Source organism: Paramisgurnus dabryanus, chromosome 22 (genome assembly GCF_030506205.2).
Source record: "Paramisgurnus dabryanus chromosome 22, PD_genome_1.1, whole genome shotgun sequence".
Classification (NCBI taxonomy): Eukaryota; Metazoa; Chordata; class Actinopteri; order Cypriniformes; family Cobitidae; genus Paramisgurnus; species Paramisgurnus dabryanus.
Genome location: NC_133358.1, coordinates 20154155 through 20177795, shown reverse-complemented (window position 1 = coordinate 20177795; position 23641 = coordinate 20154155). Strand labels below are relative to the sequence as shown.

General features: G+C 36.1%; 4 protein-coding genes across 4 annotated transcripts in view; all 4 read right to left on the bottom strand.

The window, feature by feature from the left end:
- Window positions 1-23641, bottom strand: part of sec22c (SEC22 homolog C, vesicle trafficking protein) — a 108991-nt gene that overhangs the window by 41932 nt on the left and 43418 nt on the right. The window lies entirely within an intron of this gene.
- klhl40b (kelch-like family member 40b) lies at window positions 2-4279 on the bottom strand. Its single transcript, XM_065258130.1, has 6 exons — window positions 2995-4279; window positions 2648-2808; window positions 2449-2556; window positions 2190-2375; window positions 639-788; window positions 2-492 (listed from the first exon to the last, which is right to left on the bottom strand). The coding sequence occupies exons 1-6, from the start codon at window positions 4123-4125 to the stop codon at window positions 381-383; spliced, it is 1848 nt and encodes a 615-aa protein (XP_065114202.1). The 5' UTR covers window positions 4126-4279; the 3' UTR covers window positions 2-380.
- hhatlb (hedgehog acyltransferase like, b) lies at window positions 4916-13380 on the bottom strand. Its single transcript, XM_065258132.1, has 12 exons — window positions 13118-13380; window positions 12073-12193; window positions 11314-11381; window positions 10172-10285; window positions 9892-10086; window positions 8739-8948; window positions 8389-8560; window positions 8159-8303; window positions 8028-8063; window positions 7726-7927; window positions 7375-7516; window positions 4916-5602 (listed from the first exon to the last, which is right to left on the bottom strand). Exons 2-12 carry the CDS (start codon window positions 12176-12178, stop codon window positions 5376-5378), a joined length of 1617 nt encoding a protein of 538 aa, XP_065114204.1. The 5' UTR covers window positions 12179-12193; window positions 13118-13380; the 3' UTR covers window positions 4916-5375.
- gars1 (glycyl-tRNA synthetase 1) lies at window positions 14357-22690 on the bottom strand. The gene is made up of 17 exons (XM_065258128.2): window positions 22400-22690; window positions 20966-21067; window positions 20517-20619; window positions 20275-20416; window positions 20096-20184; window positions 17613-17689; window positions 17281-17426; window positions 17027-17176; window positions 16755-16917; window positions 16513-16677; window positions 16319-16425; window positions 16063-16209; window positions 15895-15980; window positions 15281-15390; window positions 15091-15184; window positions 14819-15009; window positions 14357-14739 (listed from the first exon to the last, which is right to left on the bottom strand). The coding sequence occupies exons 1-17, from the start codon at window positions 22634-22636 to the stop codon at window positions 14614-14616; spliced, it is 2235 nt and encodes a 744-aa protein (XP_065114200.1). The 5' UTR covers window positions 22637-22690; the 3' UTR covers window positions 14357-14613.

The following is a 23641-nucleotide window of genomic DNA, read 5'->3' as shown; positions in this document are numbered from 1 at the left end:
CTCTGTGAAATATCTTACTCTTTACTTTTGGGAAAACTACTCTATTTGATTTCTTTCATACAGTAGAGAACACAGCAGAAATTAAACCTTGGCAATAAATAGAAAACAATAAACCAATGTACCCAAAGTTTTGTCTATAACAAAAGATTTTAGTAACAATACATTTCTCTCTGTTCCAAATGATAATTTATAAAGTGTGTTTGAATGATTCAATATCATATTATCATTGCCATGGAATGAGAATGACAAGCTGGTCAGCACTTAGTCCAATATAACTCTTCTGTTCAACACGGTCTGAATTCAGCTTTTAAACATTTCAAATTATTTGTCCACAGAGTATATTCTTTCAGTGGCCTTTGTGGTCCTTGGATGACAGCTTTTCAGATTTTAGTGAGACGAAGAGTATTAAGTCGAACTCCCAAAACTGTGGCACCAGACGCGTACCGAATCTCTCTTAGTATGCCGATCCATTTCTTCTCTGCTTCATCATACCTGTAAATGAACAGGAACCTTTATTTTAGATGGCATTTGGATATTCAGACCACAGTTAGACAACAGAAATGTTATAATTTTGCTTAGAATGGAAATGCAGAAAATGTGTTCTACTTGAAATCTGATTGGTGCTTTTGGCTTCTCACCTCCATATGTCATTCATCTCCCGGGGTAAAAGTTCATCACTGTCCTCCACAGGGAACATGGCAAACCCTCCCACAGCATAGAGAACACCACCCACAGTGACCAGACTAGGTGAACTACGCTCCTGTGGAAACTCCACAAACTCGGACCATCTATAACATGGACACAAACCAAATGACGTTTCAATAAAACTGCATTTCGATTCATAGATAATTATGGTACAGGAAGTTGTAGATATTACAAGACAAAAATGAAAAGAATATGCAAATTGAAATTTATTTAAAAAAAGGAAAAATACAGTAAAATAACGAGCATAGTAAATTACAGAAATTTTCCGTAATACAAAAATATAGTTTTTTCCCGTCATTTTACATTAATCAATTGTTTTCTAAATACTAACAATCATCAATTTTACATGTCATTAAAATATACTGTAGAGTTATGTAATAGTCAATGTTTAAATGGTTTATCCTTGCAGATATAAAAAAGCTGGTTGGTTTTAACTGGTCTCCCAGGCTGCACTGTAAAAAATTGCCAGATTCTAAAGGAAAATCCTGTTTTTCAACAAAACAGTAAAATACTGTAGAAATGTACATGCTTCCTAAACATCCTAAACTCAAGGCAACTGGCTTCCCAAATAAAATGAGTTAGGGTCAAGGGTATCACTGTAAAAAATTGTTGTAATTATGCAGCTGGTTGCCAGTAACTTACTGTAAAAGATAAAGACTGAAAATGTTTCATGTTCATTTAACTTTGAACAAACTGTTGCCAGTAAATAACATAAATGTAAAAACATTTATGTTATTTACAGTAAGTTACTGGCAAGTTGCCAGTAGTACCCAGTAATACAGATATTTTTTACAGCGTACATTGTAAAAAAAATCCGTAGAAATTTCAATGTTATTGCAGCTGGGGTGCCGGAAATTTACCGTAGATTTACGTTTATGTTATTTACTAGCACGAGTTTGTTCAAAGTTAAATCAATTTTAAATAATAACAAGTCTTTATCTTTACAGAATAAAACTATACAATAACAGCCTCATGCAAAGCATTCTGGGAACCAGAAATCATCATCAACCTTTTTTTGTTTTAGCTTCAGATTTTGTTTCCCAGAATGTTTTGCCTGATGCTGTTTTTTTTAGTTTTACTCTGTAAAGACAAAGACTTGTAAATGTTTAATGATCATTTATCTTTGAACAAACTCTTGCCAGTAAATAACATAAATGTAAATCTACGGTAAATTACCGTCAACCCAGCTGCAATTTCTACGGATTTTTTTTACAGTGTATGTTAGGGGAGCTGTTAATTTATGGTAGTAGAACTGTAAAATAACAGTAGATTTCTGGCAACTTAGCTGCCCGTAGTTTACCATTATGCTACAGCATATTTTTTTACAGTGTGGGTTAAGCTGGTTCAGCAGGCTCATATTAGAGAGATTTTGGTCACTTTATTAGCCGTTCAAGCATGGGTACAAGACCAGTTTAAACCAGCTTAAGAGCTAAGACCAACCAACCATCTTAGGGTGGTTTAGGCAGAGATGTAGGAACACATACTTGTTTGTTTTGATGTCATACACCTCAGTGCTATCCGTGAGGCCTGTGTCTGTGACTCCTCCTGCCACATAGATCTTGTTGTTGTGGATGGTGACACCAAAAAGTGAGCGTGCAGTATTCAGAGGAGCGAGATCTTTCCACTGACGTTTTTTAGCATCGTACGCACACACGGTCTTCAAACACTCCCTACAGAGGAAAACTGTTTATTTGGCAGGTCTTGATAACATATGTAATATGGATACAGAGCAGTATAACTTACTTGTTCTCATCCTTTCCACCAATAACATAGATTATATCATCATGTGACACTACTCCATGACCATAAACTGGGTAGGAAAGAGGAGCTGACTCGTCCCATTTAAGAGACCTTCAACAAACAAACAAACAGGGTTAATTGTTAAAATACATTTAAAGATATTTTGGTTGTGGCCATGGGGTTTCATTTTTAACATACTCACTGTCTGTCATAAACCATGACTGTGTTTAGTACTTGCTCTCCTTCCTTCATTTCTCTCCCTCCAATCACAAAGATTGAGTTCTCACCCTCACCCATCCCAAACAGGAAGCGAGGAGAGGGGATGGGAGGCATACCCATCCAGTCTGAGCTCGCTGGATCGTACTGTTACCAAGGGACCAAAAGTTAAAAATTAAACATGTCATAATTTACAAATGCAAAAGGATATATGCTTCATGATTTAAGAACATCTTTGGCTGTATGGTTATATTGTATAAATTATATTTTGCTTTCCCAGGATAGTCATCAAACTGAAACTAGTTCTTAAATTAAATCGGCAAAAAGCTGTACCTGCAAAAAGTACAAAAAAATCTGCTGGTCTTTGCTTTGCTCATCAAAAAACAATCCACCTGCCACAAAGATCTGGTTTTCTTTTGTGACCAAGCTGCAGTGATTTTTAGGGATTTGGGTGGAGATCGATGCCACAAAACAGTCATTTCCCGTCGGGTCATAAGCCACTGATGTAGTGTCACTTATCAAAAAGATCAAATCTCTTAGGAACATCCCAAACCGCAGATTGTCATTGAGGATACCAGGAAGTAATTCCTCTTCTTCGTCGTCTTCCTCATTCTTTCCTTCATCACCATCTGTCTTGTCCTCACTCGTTTTGCTTTTAGTCTTCTTGACTTCCGGAAGTTTCCCAGCATGGGCGTCTTTAACCAGCTGCAGTTTCTTGGTGATCTCTGGGTTGGAGCGCAACCACTCGTGTTGCTCCACAGTTTTGGCAAAGTAGTCCTGTGGAACCAGACGTAATCTCACACAATCCAGCAGTCCTGGCAGTTCCTCCATCCGCGTCTCTCGGCCGTGTCCCACCCACTTGATCAAAGCCTCAAACACATCCTGCTCCGTCTCAACATTTAAAGTGTCCGATGCCATAATGGCCGCCAACTCGCTTGGGTTCAACTGCAGAAATTCTTCATCTCGAACGATCAACTGAAAGCGCTCGCAAGCGAAGTTTCGTGCCGATATGGCCAGACGAGGGCAGTCCAGCATGAGGCCTAGTCGAAAGATGGCCAAACAGTTACTCAAACTCAATCGCTTTTGCAAAAAAGAGACGCACACTGTGAAAATGGAAGGGATCTGTAGCATGTTGGCCAAGGCGAAGATGTCCTGCACGTTTTGCTCAGTCACATTGATGTTCGAGGTGTAGAGGTACTTCAAGATCATCCCCATAACTCCAGGCTCCACATCCTCCAAAACGATTTCCCTTTGCTTGCTGTCTTCCACACCAGATTTGAAGAAAGCTCTGAAGTAGGAGCTACAAGCAGCCAAAACCAGCCTGTGGCAGGGAAATTCCTTGTCTTTGATCTTCAACACGCAGTCTACCATCGTATCGCTCTCCAGAAGATCGTACAGACCGTCCTGCAGCAGGGTTTGCTGGTACATGCGGGGCTCCTCCATTGGGTCTATGGGTAGAGCCATATTTCTGTTGTTATGTCCCTGACAGTCACTATGAAGAGTAGTCCAGCGGTCTGCCGTGTACCACACTTGACTAACCCTCTGTCACTATTTGGCCGAGAAAGAAGAGGCAGGGTCGAGTCAGTTCCGTTTTGCTGGCCGGCAGCTGTCTCAATAATTCAACCAAGCTCCAACTGGGGGTTATTTATAGATGTGACACCTTTACAAAGATGTGGAATCCATACTTGTACATGTGAAATACAACCCACCCTGTCCTGTGCAACAGCTGACACATTGCCCCATGGGAGACCGACCACCCTAAGGGTGAGATCACAGACTACTGCATACTAAGTTTTGGGATCTATGAATCACTCCTTTCTAGAAACACTCTAAAAAATGCTGGGCTATTTTCAACCCCAAACCCAGTCGTTGGATTAAATTAACCCAGAAAATATTTGTATTTGACCCATAATATGGGTTAAAACAACCCAGCATTTTGGGTTAAAAAAAATCACAAGCCAACGGTTTGATTTTGTCCCTTTTTGACCCAACGCTGGGTTGAAAATAACCCAGCATTTTTTTTAAAGTGCCTTTGCCAATTCAAATACATTTACAAAAGTAAAAGCGGCCTAATGACATCAAAGATCATGAATGTTCTCTCAAAGAGATTTATGCTTTTGTTGAAGTCAGCGATTAATTTAGGATCTCTTGTCATGAAGGCAGAACGTGCCAGTGACTCCGTCAGATGATCTTTTAATAACTTTACCACAAGCTGGTGAGTTGGTGTACAAAAGAGGAGCATAGCACACTCATGCTGAGACAGACACAAATATCACTCATTTATTTTATTTTTACTTTAATGTACATCACAAATTCGTTAAACAAATCTTTCGTTTGAATCATATGTAGTTATTATTGTGATTTTCACATCATTTCATACTCGGTGCAGTGGAACCACAGGTGTGAACTACTTATAAGAATAATTTCCAGAATCATTTGCATTAAAACTACTCAAGTACTAAAATCAACCCACCAAGTTTTGTAACTACATAGATATAATATGTGTTACTGATATGTGCTATGTAAAACTGTCAATCATGTAAAAGCAGAACTTCAGAATAGCTGTTTTAAACACAGCATCTCTCCATACAGTACTCTCATTATAACACCATTCTTCCTTTAGATTTCCAGGCTATTACTGTCTGCTGTTTTTCAAGACCACAAATATGTAAGTAAACCATTTAGGTGGTTTCAGTAACCGTCACATCTGAACTCTACTCTGCTTTCTCCTTGTTGCCGTCCACAGGCTGGGCAGCAGCAGCATCTGTCTGGGTGCTGGGTACTGTGGTGGTGCTGGGTGCAGTGGAGGGTGGAGGAATGGGGGCAGGAGGTGGGATTGGGTCTGGATCATCGATCAGGGCCTGCCTCCTTTCTCTTTCCTTAATCATTTGAATTAGGCAGTAGGTAACAAACATGGCAGTGATGGTAGTGAAGGGAAAACCTGTCAAACACATGATTTGATTTTTATTGGGACCTTACAAAAACACAAACGTTAAAAAAATACTGTAGTGTACAGTGTTTCCCAAAATGTTCAATTTGCAACCCACTCAAATATATATAATCTATCCTGGGACCCACCAATATGTTTTTAAATGGAAATATGAGAAAGATATGCATTTGACCTCTTTTATAATTTTTAGTAGTTTTTATTTTCCTTGTTACTTTATTAAGAAAATGAAATTTAAGTTGACATTGCAAAATTATTTTTGGTACTGTATCATATCAAAAACATTGCTATTGCTAGTCATTAATTAGACTATAAACAGTTTTTTGTGTTATTAACCTTTGTTGTAGTATATTATATTATATTATAGTATATTACTATACTACACTTTAGTGTATACCAGTAGTCTCCTTCAAGGTGCCCTCTGGCACCAGGTTGCCCGCACGGAGTCTGTGAGTTGCCAGCCAAAGCATATTCTATTAATAGCCTCAATTTTAATATTTATTTATTACATAAATATATTATATATATTTGTATATATTCTATATATATATATATATATATATATATATATAGAGAGAGAGAGAGAGAGAGAGAGAGAGAGAGAGAGAGAGAGAGAGAGAGAGAGAGAGAGAGAGAGAGAGAGAGAGAGAGAGAGAGTTGAGAGAGAGAGAGAGAGAGAGAGAGAGAGAGAGAATAAAAATATACATTCTGAAATGGATTTATGTATGTGAGTGTGGTTATACATAATAATTACACACAGTACTCATATTTTATGCAAAAAAATCACTTTTATTTTGTATCCGATTAATCGCGATTAATCTTTACCCAGCACAAAAAAATTTGTTGGTTCAACTTAAGTTATCTCGTCAATTAAGAGAAACGTTTGCATAAAAAAAAGAACGTGTTTCTGAAGATTTTTGTTAGTCTGCAATACCGCAATTATCCACTAGATTTATGAAAAACTGAAGTCAAACCGGTATTTACTCATTTTAAAGCTTTTTAGCTTTTTTCTAAAAAAATTTTTTTTAAAGAAAAATACCCACACTTAAGAGTTTATGAGTAGAGAAAACATATAGATAGGATGAAAATTTTTTCGCCTGTTTGTTTGTTTGTTTATTGTTTATTTGAAAGCAGAGGTTTTTTTTTTATTTGATATATTTGTATGTTTATATATTTTTAGAAGAAAATTTTCCTGAAAGGCATTTTGTGAAACTTTTCAAAAAATGACTGGCGGGGAATAAGTTAAAAAAGTAAGTTGCCTGGCTGCCTTAAAATTTTGAATTAATTAAACTTAAAAATATTAGTCAACTCAAAAAAGTTAGTTAAAAATCGTTGTGTCACTACTTTAAAGTTGAATGAACTCAATTTAAAGGCAACCAAGTAACTTACTTTTTAAGTTGACCCTTCTTTTTTTAGTAAATACTGTAGTATACTTTTATTTATATGTATGTGGGTAGTATACTTTTATTTGTGTGTGTGTGGGCACATGTGAATTAAAAAAATAATGAGTCACTTTAATTCTTGCTTGCAAATCTATTGTCATTAGCAAATGGTTTGGATAAAAAATAATTGTAAAGTTGTGATTATTAATATGAATTTAAATTTTACATTTATGTTTTTGGCAGACACTTTAATCCAAAGTGGCTTACTACAAAGTTTACAGTTTTTATCAGTATGTTCCCTTGGTTTAAACCCAGGACCTTTTGCACTGCTAATGCAATTCTCTACCAATGAGCTATACAGGGCACTAAAATTGAATTGCTCACCTTTAAGTAACAATCTCTTGGCAACAAGGTTTGTAAAATCTAGACTGTTCAGAATCAAGATGTTGTAGAGAACAATCATCCAGAAGTTGAAGGTATTAAACACAGCCCTTATTCTGCGTGACATTGAATCTGATATTGCCATCTGTGAATGGAAGAAAACAGTTAGATTTTGGCTTCAAATATTGTACCTGTAACATCACATTTAGCCACTAGAGAGCGCACTGCTTCCTTTTCATATTCCAAGGACACATAATACATCCATGCAACAAGATTAATAGCACTTTGACTTACATAATATTCAAACTACTCATATAGATCATTCTGGTGTTCAAAATTCTTTAACATAATTACCTCAATAGAAATAAAAGGCTCCATGTTGAAGAACCTGGCAGTCCATAATTCACAATTAAGGCCGAAGCAGTTTAAGAAAGCCCAGGTGAAAACTACCCAGCTTGGTCCAAGCCATAGGGCCGCAATACCATAAGTGCACAGAGACGCTATCAGCTCATTCAAAGTGTTCTCATGTTTACCGCCGAGGTAGTTATAAACATATCTGTGGAGATGACAGTGTATTTAACACAACCTTACAGTAGTGTTCGCTATGAAATGTTTCATAGTGAATAGTTAAAGGTTCAAGAAATGAACAAGCATACTTGCAAAGCCAGTCGTTTATTCCTCGATCAAAGTGTCTGTAAAGCAACGAACAAAACAAACACTTTTTTGTTTATTCTGATCACTACAGTTTTTAAAAAGTAAAGAAATTATAGAGCAAAGGCCTGCTTACGTCTCAGAAAACACATAAAGCATAGTGATGCATTTTGGCGGTTTGGGAGGGTCCAGATGATCCAGTCTTGACACTGTGTTTATCACCCCGAACATCACAGCAGCTTTTACCCAATCATACACCAGATTCAAGTAGGCCAATCCGACTATTCAACAAAACAGAAATGATATTAAGTGTTTTTCATAAGAAAAAATCTCTGTATATGTAAACACAAAGTAACACATGCTTACTGAGTGCCCAGTCAGAGATGTGTTTAAGAAGCTTCATGTCACAGGGTACAGTGAGAATGTACATGAAATGAAAGATGATCGCTACTATAGTAATGATTCCCAAATGCAGCAGGGCCTGGATGGAAATATTCCACATCTCCCCTTCCTTCCTGGTTAGGTTTGGGTTATTGGCCTGGTGGGGTTAAAGTGGAAACATTTTGATTTGCATTTATGCATTTGCAAGCGACTTAATCATTTTATCATTATGTGTGAATCAAACCCCACAACCTTTGCTTTGCATTGCTACAGGAACAATAAATTGTCATACACTACATCAGATCTAGAAAAACAAAACAAATTTGGTTACACACCTGAAGGTAAAATTTGTCGAAGGTCATGACGGGCCCAAAGAAAAAAAAGGGAAGGTAAAAGTTGTACTTGAGAAGCTCCAAGATGCTGTAGTTTCCATCCTTCCTCTCACAGTTCTCAAGAGCGAAGCTCATGCAGCGCATGATGGTGAACCCACAGCCACCATAGTACAGGATAGGACGAAGCTCAAAAGAGCCACTAACAAATCCTGTCTGCACGACAGAAAATTACACCATTAACACCAAGGCTGTCCATGCAATTTTCGATTCTGAGATCCGGTGTCATCCCTGAGTAAACCTCTAAGACACTGTTAGACAGTAAATGGTCCCGGGGCAGTACCTTTTCAAAAACTACACCTTTGCACAGTGGGTGTAGCGTCTGGGCATGCAGGGTATACACGTGCAAATGGGCCCAGGCCAATAGGGGGCCCGGCCCTGGGCCCCCCCAACTTTTAATAAAAAAAAATTTCTATTTAATTTTTGCTTGTGGCAGCAATAAATATATTTTTGTATGCATATCATGGGTAGTGATTTCTTATTTTTTCTTAATGTCTAATTTGGGCGTCATTTCTTGTTTGCGTTTATTATTTTTTTTTGCAGTCCGCGGCTGCCGTAGACTACTACGCCATCATTTTTTTACATGATGCATCGCCGTTACTATTGGTTACTATAGTGGCTATCTACATGAACATTAAGGATGGACAAATATAAACATAAAAGTGAGGCCTCAAAGAGAAAAGAGAAGGCGGAGAAGTTAGTCAAGAATAAAAAAACTACCCAAAACATTTTGTTTTTCTTTATATTTAAATCTACCCTTTAAAGTAAAAAAGTAAAGTCAAAATATATACCTTATTAAAAGTATATGTTTGTTAACAGACCTGCGCGCCACAGTTAACAGTGTCAACAGGCAAGGTTGGGGGAGGCCTTTGGCTTAATGGGGCCCATAAATTTTTTTTGCATATGGGCCCGGGACTCACTTGCTACGCCACTGCCTTTGCACCTAGAGTTCATAGTAGTACTTCAGTGGTACATATTGTATCTGGGACCTTTGTAAATGGTACTACCCCAGTGACAGCTACTGTAAATTAATTTACCAAAGGCAATAACAAATCAATTTGATAAAATATCACATATTGCTAGTTGTGTAATGACGCACCTGCCAGGAAATGAAGGGCTCCATTTTAAAGGTGGCCAGTGTGGTGAGGCCTGCCGTAAAGCAGAGCCACCTGAGCTTAACCAGAGAGATGCTGTACAACAGTATACAGTGAGAGAGGATGAGAGTGACATATGCCCAGCCCATACTGGTGAAAACAGCCAGCATACCGTACGCCATGTAAACCAGGGATCTGTACTGTGGGATGAGAGAAGATGTGACTATGGGTGCTTCAGTTAAAGAGTCTATAACATCAAACGTGTCATGCATATGTATGTAGAACCTGAGGAGCCAGCATAGAGCAGATCTTGGCAAAGATCACATGACCTGAAAGAGCAAAGATGATATGATCTCTGAACGTAGAGAACCACATCATCCACTCGACATCAGCTGTATCCTGCAGAACAGTAGGCAGGAATCAGTTAAGTGTCTATGATTATATTTATAGTTGGGTCAATGACGTGACATTAATTATTTTGTGTCCGTATGGTTCTATTAAATGTAAAAGGGTTAAAATTTCAAAATAAATTTGCAGGTTACATTCTCATTTTGAGGACCAAGTAAAAAAATGTGGGTTTTATTTCATTTTGAAATAATATTTGCGGGATAATTGCAAAAATGTCAATGTGGTGTAACTGGTCTGTGTCAATTGGTGTAACTAGTATTTTTTTTTAAAATATAAATATATTCATAAAAAAATGTGGAATAAAATATAATCTTCTAGTTTAGTGTAACATGATTTTTTACATACATTTTTACATCAGATTATTAAGAAAACAGAGCTGTTTTCAGCATGTCAGGACAAATATAACAAATACGCATTAAAATTTACATTTAGAAATAACTAAATGATATTTTTAAATGATTTTTTTTGCTGATAATTACTCTTACATGCCATCAATGTGGATAAAATATTTAATATTTCTTATTCTTCGGCGCAATTGGCGGGTACACAATTTGACATTTTCAGGTCCATTCAGTCTTAACTTTCATAAAAATAGTGCAAATGTAATTTTTTATTGCATACAATTAGCATAAATGCACTATGTACATTGAAATAAAACTGATGCTTGCTTTTAAAACAAGTTTTTTAAAAAGATTTTAGAATTTCTTGCCAAATAATTTTAGTCACTGACCCAGTTATATTCATGTACTATCAAAAAAACAAAAATGGTCAAAAGGTGTCCTTTACCATGTTACTGGGGTAGTACCCTTTCAAAAAGTATATCTTTGCACCTAAAGAGTGCCTGTTAGTACCTCAGAGGTACATATTGGTACCAAATATACACATATCTGTACCTAAATGGTACCATGTGGACCTTTTTAAAGGGTGCTGCCCTAGTGAAATCTTCAGACCATTTTCTCTGACAGAAACAGTAATGATATTTTATAATTGTAAAGGATGTTGTTTTAGAAGCATCTCACCATTTTTCTGCCAGAGTAGTACCATCCTGGCTGAATGCTGGTCTTAAAGGTTTTTCTGTTGGAATTTGCTGGATAAAAAGGCATAGCATGAATCAACTTAATAAACTTGATCAAATACTGAATGAGTTCAAATCATCAAATGGCCCTTGTTTACTTTCATGATACGATTCACTTATGGTAAAAAAGACAGCGTGCATTATGATTATTATTTTTAAATATTTAATCAATGTATTAACACCTTTAAAACATAGTTCACCTAATTTTATTAAGTATGTCATATAGAGACCACTTTTCACAAATCCCACCCTAGTTTTTTGTCAAATATCTTGGTTCACTTTACGCTTTTTATGTTGATGCAATAATGTTTTGATTGGCTTTTACAGATGGATTCCCACAATGCCAACTTACTAATTATTATTGTAATTTTTGTTTGTTTGTGGTGGTCAGGGTGAAATAAACATAGTGACCCACAATAATACCTCTCTCTCTCTCGCTCTCTCTCTCTGCAAGTGTTTGGTCTGTCATTCTTTGGTGTATTAATACTGAAACATGATCCCTTCTGCGTACTTTGCATAGCTTTCTACAGCTAGCTGTCTTTTCCCATACAATACACAGGAGTGCATGAAAAAGTGGACATTTCCGTGAAAAACAAATAAGATTGACTGGACTCAACTGCTCCAGGTTTTTTTGTATAGCAGAGACCTCATGATGACACATTGACTATAGGGTCAAATAAGAAGTGTGTGTATTTATACTTACAGCTGGACACATCAAATATCCATCTTGTAGACCAGAGCATTGCCATACACAGCACTACAGTGTAAACATAGAGCTCATACCTGGGAAGAGCTGCTTTGACCCCCATTGTGCACAGGACAACCTAAATACAGAGCAATTCGGAAAAATGCTTACAATTTATTATCAAAATACTGTTTACCTCTATATGAAGGTCAATTGGTGCTTATACATTGGCTTTATAAGCATTTGAAAAACTACAAGTTCCCCTTAAAATGCATTGAATTGCAGGTTTGTGTTCATAAAATGTTAATTGTAATTGCAATTGATGGAAATCATTGGTAAACACTGTAAAAAATGTTTTTGTTAAATATAAAAAAATAAGTTACATGTTTGCCCTAAAATAAAAAACTAGTTGAGTCACAAAAAATTGGCAACTAATATTTTTAGGTTGAATTAACTTTTTTATTTTAAGGCAACCGGGTTACTTACTTTTTTAAGTTAAACCAACCTTCTTACAGCAAAATGCAAGTGTTATAACAATATATCCATAAATATACATAGATTTTCTTTCTGATAGACTTAATGACAAAACTTAAAACTGCTGTATGAACTATTTGAAACCAAAACTACCAAAACTATTTTATCTCTCTCAAGTTTTCCACTGATCTGATTTCTATATGCAGGAAACATCTACACTATGCAGTTATTTATAGCTGGTCTATTTTCTTCTGCACTCATTGTATTGAGCGAAGCATCACACATGAATATATCTCATTTGCATTACAGCTATAATCTTTTGATAATACCACCCCAAAAATTATTCAATCTGCCTCAAATTGGCGGGTTATTTAAAGGAAGTTTTCCGAATTTGTTATTCTGTTACTGTATATTCTTATGCTCACCTGAATGACTTTATATAGCCATGCAGGTAGAGTAGCATTATATCAGCCATGCTGTTAGATCAACTTTCTCTCTAATAACTGGTTAGGGGTAAATAGGTGTTATCAGGTCATGCACTGCATAGCTAGTTAATTGCTCATACAGTAGAAACACCTTTCGTACTAACCTTGAGCGCAGCAAAGCCACTGATACCCAAAAGGGTGTTTGAATAAGTGAAAAATCCCCTTGAACCTTAAATAAGAATAATTTAAAGAAAAAAAATAAGCTAATGCATTTTCTATTTCTACAAAGCTGAGGGGGCGTCAATAGGTTGCACAAACTGCCTGTGGGGACAGTTAAAGGTGAATGGCAGATGTATTTATATTCATTTGAAGCAGCCCATGGGGCGGACCCATTGTGTTAGATAAATCAATAGAAACAGGCACTGAATATGTCCTACACAACACTATGTAGCTCAGAACATACATGCAATGTTATTTTATTTACAACACTAAGATTAAATAATATAAACAGCCATAAGTACATTTCTAGATATTTTAAGTATCTTTTCTAGATATATGTAGCTACATAGTATATGGGTAAATGTGTGCCGTGTCTATATATGTCTGATAAGAAATCACCTTTTTTGTAATACTACCATATTTCTATATATTTCATACACCTCCTTTTTTATTTGCCTGTACTTTTTTAAAAGAAATTAACTTTTAAGACACAAAATAACTATTGTAGAGGTCAGGGGTCATATAGAGAAAACATGGTAGAACAAAGAGTCAGAACTAACTATTACTATTAGGTTTGCCACATATGCCCCATTTAAAAGCTAACAAATTTTTATGGGCACAGCACGTTGTTTTATTTTTTGCACCAGTGCAGAATTGAGCACATTGTATAAGTACATTGGCTATGTAAATGCACTCGTTGCTCATAACAGAGCGCACTATTATAATGCCTTAATATAACTTTATTTATTTTCGGCAGTGAGATGTTTCTCAGCCATTAAGAAAAGTCCAGAGCTCCAGCATACATTCACGTAGCCCCACACCTGTTTCTGTCAGGGTCATTGCTGTTTTTGGAGGATCTAAGGATGTGCAAGTTGGACTGAGGCAATATTTTTATCACTTCTATTACTTAAATCTGCCACCCTTCACAATTAGAAAAAAGCTAAGCCGTTGTCTATATAAAACACACCCTGATTTGGTTGATTTTTAATGTGCTAATAGTTTAAAATTTTGTAGTCTAGTTTAAACCTACCTTTAATTCCTACCTGTCACTCCTCCTACAGATTTCTACAGAAAATCAAATTTTTTGCAGATGCTACGCCACCTTGTGGACAGTCCATTTTGTTCAGTAGATATTATTATTAGATACTAGTACATAGTGTAAAACTAAATCACTAAACAAACTCTTATAGGTCCAGAAAGTGCTGGCTTGATTTATTTAACCATATACGTCTTCATTTTTATCAGCTCATAAACAGGAATGGTAAAATCTTTTTACTAGTACAATATCATAATTACAGTCATCCCTTTGGGTCCTTGTATATAGATTCCTTGAGTTTAGAGGCGAACTTGATTAACGTGGTACACAATAAATGCATAATGTGCAACTGATCGATTGGATCCTATGAATGAAAATAATGTAAAAATGTCCATGTCTAAAAGTCTACTCCTCTGCCGTCTCCTTTTTGCTGGTTTCCTGGCCCTCGAAGACGGGATACTTGGTCTCCACCTCCACCCATGTGATGGTACCATTGGCCAGGTCACGAATGATTTCTGGCAACTCGCGGACCTGGAATTAAAAGCGTACGCATTAGCAAAATATAGTATGCGTGCTTTTTCAAGTAAACTAAATAATACACGTGAAATACCTCAGCTCTGATCTGTCTCATGGAGTCCCGGTCTCTCAGGGTAGCTGTGTGGGGCGTTTTGTTGACCGTGTCGAAGTCGATGGTGATGCCGAATGCCACGCCGATCTCATCTGTTCTGGCGTAGCGTCTTCCGATAGATCCTGAAGAATCGTCCACCTTGTGCGAGACGCCATTCCTGGTAAGAGCTTCGGCTGTAGAGCACAGCAATGCATTAATGCCTTATTCATTTCATTATTTTATAAAGCATGAATAATTAATGAATTACTACATACATAATTCTCGAACAAACGGCATGAATTCCTGATTTTGGCTCAGAGGAAGGACAGAGCATTTGTATGGTGCAACAGTGGCAGGTAAGCTGAAATACTAAACATAGAAACAGAACAGATCATAAAGATAAACATAACCATAAAATTGTAATTAAAATTGATATAATTACTGAATAAAATACATTGTATTTACCGTTCTTTGTTCGTCACCCTCTCTGATGCGGAATGTGTGTTCGAAAATGGAGTACATGATTCTTCCGATGCCGAACGAGGGTTCGATCACATTAGGAACAACCTCTTCAACTGTGGAAGACATCGGTTTAATTCTATTGCCAATTTGAATATTTCTCTATGGTAAATTAGGGGACATATCATGAAAATCTGACTTTTCCATGTTTAAGTGCTATAATTGGGTCTCCAATGCTTCTATCAACCTAGAAAATGTGAAAAAGATCAACCCAGTAACTTAGTTTTGGTAAACCATTCTCTGCAAGCATGTGAAAAAATAGGTAATCGAAATTTGGCTCCCCTTGTGATGTCATAAGGGGATAATATCACCCTTAATCTGCACTTTCCAACTACAACACTGCCATTTAGTGCAGAGATCAGCTCATTTGCATTTTTAAGGACACACCCAAAACAGCACATCTACAAAGTGGCAATTTGAACATGCTATAATAAATGATCCATATGGTATTTTGAGCTAAAACTTCACATACGTACTCTGGAGACACCAAAGATTTATTTTACATCTTAAAAACGTCTTGTGAAATGTTTCCTTTAACAGAAAGACAAAATGAATCTCACCATGCAGGGTTTTCTGGAACCTCTTGATGGTCACCATGTCCTTGGTGAGTTTGAAAGTCTTGCCCTCAGTTTCAATGGTGAACTCACTTTAAATGATATAAAGACATTTTTTTTATACATTTTCCCCAAAGAGACTATACATTTCATATCTGCTAGTGAAATACTAACCCATTCTCATTGAGAAGTTTCTCCTGTTCTGTGATATAACATTCATCACAGATGGCAAGGTAGTCCATGGCAAACTTGGCATCTTTCTTGTATGCTTTGCCGATGGCTCCTTTGTTTGGCTCAAACTGAACAACATTTACAACTTTGTGTGAAACAGTTAAGGAATATGCCACCAATATGAACAACAAAACATGGTAATCTTTAAAAACAAGGACGGTTTGATTTAGTTTCTTAATGAATGAAATAGAAGGATATGGGTTCCTTTAAGGGTTTCTCAGCAACCAGAGGGACTTTGGTGGCCCGTGCATGGCACAAGAGATCATAACATGAGCGGTCAGCACACCCAACAATCTCAATCCATCCCTGAAACACAGCATAGTACAAACACACAATTAAAAAACATGTTCAAGTCAGAAGGCTTGAGGAGATTTTCAAAGCAAGTGAACTTACGTAAGAGGTTTTGGTCTCAGCATCCCAGCAGTCACAGGCATAGTGGGCCATCTCATTATCCATATGCTGACGGAAACGAAGTTTGTCCTTTGCCACGCCCACTTTGATCAGATAAAGGTAGATCCTTCCGATAAAGTAGCCTAAGACTGAGTTGTTAATAACTCCCTAGAAAATAAACAGCATCTTTAATCCTCTATTCACACAAAGTCACGGTTAACAGAATGAATGAGATCATTCCTGACCTGCTCAACTGCATCTCCCAGTCTCATTATATGGGCGGACTGACCACTGGTTTGTGCTTTGGAAGAATAAAGCAGGATTTCAAGATCGGCTACGTTGGAGAACTTGGAATGAATCTTTTCATTCGGGTCTACAAAATGCTCGATCTCAGCCATTGTAAACTCTCTAAGAAAACAAAGCATCCACATCAGTACTTCATTTATAATCCTAAAGAAACACCAAAATAACTATTAATAGCATTATGCGGTTTTTTAAAGAATGCTATAACCCACACCTGACACGAATTAAACCAGAGCGAGGCGAGATCTCATTCCTGAAGGAGTTTCCGATCTGGGCTGCAGCAAACGGCAGCTTCCCCTGGTTGAACTCCAAGAGACGTTTAAAGTTGAGGAAGATTCCCTGAGCAGTTTCTGGTCTTAGGTATCTGAGGAAAAAATACCAACTAAATAAACTCCAAGGAATGCAATGCATTATATTTCTTTAGCCATTTTGCAATGTTAATGAGGACCAGGGTGGTCCAAAACGTACCCTGTCATGTTACCGCTAGGTCCAATGGATGTTTGGAACATCAGGTTGAATGAGATGGGAGGTGTAAGATCATTTCCTGTAATGGGAGACTTGACATTGTATTGCACAAACAAATCTGCCAACTCCTGCTGAGTATAATTATCCATCTGAAAAAAGCAGAAACAAAAACGAATGAATCAAATAATAAATAAATAAATAATGATTTTCCTCTAAGAAACAGTATTACATCTATTAATCCACACCAAATGGTTTCATTTTTATAGGTTAGTTATTAAAAGTTTAGTTATCACTGCTTGCTTTAGTGAATAATATTCCAGAGGTGTAAAATATACCTGAGTGATGACATTTTCCATCTCACTTTTCTTTTCTGCTGGACATTTCTTGTCACTCATTAATTTCTGTAGATGAGCTAAAGACACAAAATAAAAACAAGATCGGTATAAGATTTTACATAAAACAGGGCTTTATTTGAATATATACAGTAATGTGCAAAAGTCTTAGGCCACCACCAGCTTTGTTGTTTTAGAAAAGTTTGAATTACTTCCTAATTGCTTCTTCAAAAAAAATCCCCATAATTGACTCACCCCCATGTAGGGTTGGGAACAGGGAACCTCTGTTCTGTTTTTTAAAAGGAACCGGAACCGCACATAATTCTTAAGTTTCCTTTCTATGAGCTGTTCTGATGTGATGCACGGGAGCAGTCACTTTAAATAGCCTTAGCTCATGAATATTAATTACGTTGAGCCACTGTTTACAATCATGCGGCCAAATTGACGCAGCTTACCACAGAAAACACTTGCGCTGCTGAGGTAAGCTTTGTAAACTTTGTGCCAAACATGTCTAAAAGAAAGTCAAATGTGTTGATTCTAGGGCTGTTGATGGTACAGGGCGACCCGCAGTGGTGTGCACGTCACAAACTATAAAAAATATAAAGTACAGTCTCTATATATCTTATCCTTGTTTACATTTTAATATTTCAAAATGTGTGCATTATATATAGGCATCAATGCGAGCATGCACATATAAAAATTATATCCTGCAAAGGCTGCTGTACAAGTAATATGACAAAACACTTCCTCCAGCATATAAATCTCAAATCACACATTTGGGAACTACTGCTGCTAACATGTCCACTTCACAAGGTAGGATCTTACGAGGACTACTTCAACAGGAATAAATGATATAGTGACTGAAAATATTAATTCACTTTACATTTAAAATATTTTGACAGTGATTAATAAACACAAATAGAATTGTTTAAGTATTGTGCATTATTAAACATTTCTTTAATTATATGGAACTGGAATCGGAAACGGGAATTGAAAAAATTTCTAACGATAGCCAACCCTACCCCATGTCATTCAAAATGTTGATGTCTTTCTTTGTTCAGTCGAGAAGAAATTAAGTTTTTGAGAAAAACATTCCAGGATTTTTTTCAATTTAATAGACTTTATTGGACCTCAACAGTTCATAGTTTGAATACAGTTTAAAATTGAAGTTTCAATGCAGCTTCAAAAGGATCTACATGATCCCAAACGAGGCATAAGGGTCTTATCGAGCAAAACAATTGTAATTTTTGACAAGAAAAATAAAAAATAAGCACTTTTTAACCAAGTTCTCGTCTAGCACTTTTCGTGCAAGGATTGCGTAAGCATGTCTAGGTGACGCACGACCTATACAGTGTTTACAAGTGTGGAGAAAGAGGACCGTTCCAATGTTGCTGTATGTGAAATGACACTAATTAATGTCTTTGTGTCAGTTGATTGTTTAAAATAATCCGCAAATGTGTGTTTCACATATGTGACGCGTGACCTTTTGATGTGCTTACGCAAATGCATAAAGTCGCGCTAGCGCATCACATGGCTAATAGAAGTTGTGGTTTAAAAGTGCTTATTTTCAATTTGGTTTCACTAGATAAGATCCTTATACCTCGCTTGGGATCATTTAGAGCCCTTTAAAGCTGCAATTTTAGACTGCATTGAAAAGTTTATTAAATTGAGAAAAATCCTGGAATGTTTTCTTAAAAAAAAAAAAAAAAAAACGTAATTTCTTCTTGACTAAATAAATAAAGACTTAAACAACTTGGATGTCATGGGGGTGAGTAAATTATCGTGATTTTATTTTTATGATAGTGGAATATTCCTTTAACACATCTTGAATTCTTTTGGGTCTAAAGCCCAGAAGTCATTACATTTGTATTTGGTTCCTCCCATTGCTCAAGTGTAACACACTTAAATACTTGACACTTTAACTTATTATGTTTTTTAATACTGCATACAAATTTCCTGTATTTGCTGGTTGTATTTAATAATAAAGGGACTGATACATAATTATATGGTCACTAAACTATGGCAAAAACATATGTTCAACACCACAAATAAACACAATCCTTTACAGATTTATGTGGGTGTGCATAAAAAAAGTTTTGTCCTATTAATGGCAATGGTTTTTATATCAGGTATTTTGAAATCGCAATTAATCGTACAATTAATTCATACAATGACAATATAAACTACTCTCTTATGAAAGAGAACAAATTTCTTTTTGCATTTTTAAATGTATTTTTCTGCATATTTCTATAAAAACAATTATGGGTTCTGAGATAGATACAGGTCTAAGTGAAAAAGTTTGGGAATTTCTAACAAAATCAGTTTTTCCCAAAAAAAAGCCTTTGCGATTCTAACAAAATGCAGTTTTCTATTACGCAGATCACCTACAGAGGCCACAAGTGAATCAAGCCTGTATCTTTTAAATAAATCCTTCAACACAAACTACTACTGACCCACAAGTTATTGTGTTAAGAAAAATATTGTACCTTTAAGGAGATGATCAGCACGGAAACACTCTCCATTTTTGACATCCTTAACCATGTAGTCAGCGAACTTATCCACATGTCCTGATGTTCTTCAACAAAACACACAAAAGCAATAAATGCGAGCCCTCCAGAGACAACAAACCATAAGATGAACTAATACACTTTCAAAAACCACTCACTTGAGAACAGGTTCGGGTGTGAGCATGGTGCAGTCTATCTCCAGAATCTGCTCCTCTTGGATAAAGTGCTGTCTCCAGACCTGCAGTATGTTGTTCTTCAGAGCGCAACCCACGGGGCCAAAATCATACAGACCACTTACGCCTTACAAGCACAAACAGTATATTAGATGATAATCAATATTTTCAGGATAAAAGTAAAATTGAAAAAGGCGCATTAATGTAAACACTGGACAAAAACACACCTCCATAAATGGCAAATGCTTGATCATAAAAGAACCGTCTCTTTAAAGTGTCCTCCATTTTGGTTCTGTCCACTATGTCATCTTTTGGCTGTAAGGAAAGCTCCTGCATAACAGACATGAGTATGAAGTATTACAATAGGACACACAAAACAATAGTAGTTCACAGATAAGGTTTATTTTAATGCTTGATGCAAATACAGATATTGAGAAAGCTATGTGCCAAATAGCACATATGAGACCAATACAATACAAATGAGGAGCTTAGATGCACAAGCCTCCAAACAACACATCTGTCAAAAATGAGAATGATATTAACCGAATGCTCTCTGTACATATTATACGTTAATTAAATACTTTCACAAAAACCTACTTAATCCCAGCCTCAAGTCATTGGGAAATACTGCTTTGTTGGCAGAATCCACAGAATCCGCTACATAACAATTCCTCACCTTTGCCTCAAGGATTTTCTTGCGAGCTTTGAGTTCTGCTACAGCCTTAGAGACATCAACATCAGGAGCATTGTCTGCCTTCAGCTGACGGACAAGATCCCCCTATAGAAATAGTAAATAAACAACAAACCCTTTCAATTGGCTACCTTATTGTATTTGCAACGCAGAGGTCTTGGCTTTAATTCCTAGTGAACAGAAACTCAATAACAAATGTACTTTGAATGCACGCAAGTCCCTTTGCATAAGGGTCTGCCAAATGCATTAATGTAAAAATGAACAAGTATCATAATGTTACCAGCATGGTAACAGTATGGTTCTTTGGCAATGTTGCATTTTAATATTTTTGTTTCAAAATTGTCTAATTTTGAAACACTACAAACTATACACGTAAACATTGGAAACACCGATGTAATGTACATTTTATAGGCTTTATTTATATCCGTGTCGCATCATTTTTGGACGTCATAGATATGCACTACCAAATGATGCTATCTTGGTAGGGAGCTAAATGAGTGTTGTGACACCCTAAAACTAGAATCATGGGTTACACTGCACCGAATGGATCAGCATCTTTTCAGAAATGTTTCAGTTTTGTTTTAACTCAAACTGTGTGTATGGTTGTGATTGTGAATTACTCCACCCTCGGTCTCTCGACTGTCATACATGTGTTGTGTCGAAGTCTGTTCCCCCTATGTTCCCCCTATTTTTCCCTTCAGTGTAGTGTTTTTATGGCGTTTTTATCACGTTATAGGTTTTATTATTTATATATTTAAAGTTTTAATGGCTACTGAGATGTATATGTGTGCATTTCTGTAATGTATCTGTATTGTTCTTAATGGTAAGTTAATTATTTTTACAGTATGAATCATATTATATGTATAATATTTATTTAATTATGTATGCAAACATTACATTTTTAAAACAACCAGTAAAGGAAAAAAAAGAAAAAGGCTATATTTTAAAATAAATACCCTAATAGAAAACTGTCAAATGTATGAAATATTTAATAAATTGTATTATAAAATACATGATATTATGGCTTTTTAGTATAACCAATTCAAATCTTTAATCTTTCTAAATGTAACGTGATGAAAACGCTATAAAAGCACTACACTAAAGGGAAACATAGGGGAACTGAGTTCGACACAACACCGGCTCATATTAAACGTGGCACTGACAGGACTTTTATATCCAGCTGAATGATCCAGCAATATAAACAAAAAAATATAAAGCTCTTTCTGAAATATCACCTTTGCAATAATACACATCGTGTAAGCCATTTGAACTAATTTGCATAATTTATAATGGAGTATTAGTAAATCGGGGCCATAGCTTTCAAATATCAAGTGTGTTAAAATGCAATGCAAAGACCTTTTAACACAATATAGGTGCAAGTTATTTATTTGCATAATAGAATTAAATCATCTGTTTTACCTGCTCCTTTACTGCCAGCCTCAAAGGAGCCAAAATCTCTTCAACGTTGCCATCCATATTTTCCAGACACGCGATATTCTTTCTCTTCTTACACAAACAGGAGGACAGTGAGATCGGTCTGACAGCGGGGAAAACCCACAGGAGTATCGGACTGGATCTCGGAACCGAGCGGACGGTAACGGTCTGTATTCCGGTCCTCAAAAGGAGTGCTGATGTTAGGCACCGCAGAGACAGCATGGACCGAAAGGAGGAGCAGCGAATCGCGGAATTGAATGATGAAATCCCCCGAAAAGAGTAAGCAAGGCCGAGGTTTCACGTATGCACTTTCGTCATAATTTCAGTGGGTGCTTTTAAATTAATAACGGCAGATTCGCTACTCTACTTTTTTGCTTAATAATTATACATTAATTTTTACCAATTATTTTCCTGTAAATAACATTTTAACTGCTTTAAAAAAAACACTATTATGTCAAGGTCAATTTAATACACTAAACGAAGGTTCAAATTTATTGCTTTATGTTTTCACAATTTCTTGTTGCATTTCAAATCAAACATAAACATATGGAAATAAGGAAAACATAATATAAAGCCATTTAATTATAAAATACATGGTATTATAATGTAATTTAAATTTTCTCTGTGTTAAACACAGCATACATACAGTATGTTAGACACAGGAAAATAACTATTTCAGTGCCAAGATTACAGTTTTATGGGCACTTGTCTGATTATCCAACATTTAAAAGATAGTCAAAATGCTTTATACTTTTTTATTTGGCCGGTGAACGATTTATATTTTGCTTTAACCATGTTGTCCTGTTGTTGATTTTCAATGTCAAGTGTATTTCCCAAGTTTGGTTTGAAATCCATTGAGGCATGTTTGCTCACTTATCTCATTAAAGTTCAGCCTACAATAGCAAATAAGTGTTTATAGTACCTGAAGAAAATTATTTATAATATGTTTTGACCATTTACGGCATCGATTTAGAGTTATTTTGATGCATTTGATAAATGTGATTGTAGGCATCAATCTGTCACCCATAAAGGACCCATTGAGCATTTAGATAAGATAATTGCCCTCTTGGGATGATACAATGCTGTATCTAATAATTGTACCTATTATGAATCACTTGTGTTGTAACATTGTTAATTTGTAAATAACAGATAAAAGTATTTGCTAAATGAATAAAGCTGACAGTTTTTGTCCATCATACTCTCCAAACACAGATGAGATGGCAAAAT

Coding starts and splice junctions, on each gene's coding strand:
- gars1 (XM_065258128.2), bottom strand. CDS start 22,636: ATGCTGTCTCTGCGGTGCCTAACATCAGCACTCCTTTTGAGGACCGGA. Junction 16,678..16,754: donor TGGGAGATGCAGTTGAGCAG/GTCAGGAATGAT, acceptor TTTATTTTCTAG/GGAGTTATTAACAACTCAGT. Junction 15,185..15,280: donor AGGGTGACGAACAAAGAACG/GTAAATACAATG, acceptor TTCTATGTTTAG/TATTTCAGCTTACCTGCCAC.
- klhl40b (XM_065258130.1), bottom strand. CDS start 4,125: ATGGCTCTACCCATAGACCCAATGGAGGAGCCCCGCATGTACCAGCAA. Junction 2,557..2,647: donor GTCATGGTTTATGACAGACA/GTGAGTATGTTA, acceptor TGTTTGTTGAAG/GTCTCTTAAATGGGACGAGT. Junction 2,376..2,448: donor GGTGGAAAGGATGAGAACAA/GTAAGTTATACT, acceptor TTTCCTCTGTAG/GGAGTGTTTGAAGACCGTGT.
- hhatlb (XM_065258132.1), bottom strand. CDS start 12,178: ATGGGGGTCAAAGCAGCTCTTCCCAGGTATGAGCTCTATGTTTACACT. Junction 10,286..11,313: donor ACTACTCTGGCAGAAAAATG/GTGAGATGCTTC, acceptor ACTGTTCTGCAG/GATACAGCTGATGTCGAGTG. Junction 8,561..8,738: donor TCGACAAATTTTACCTTCAG/GTGTGTAACCAA, acceptor TAACCCCACCAG/GCCAATAACCCAAACCTAAC.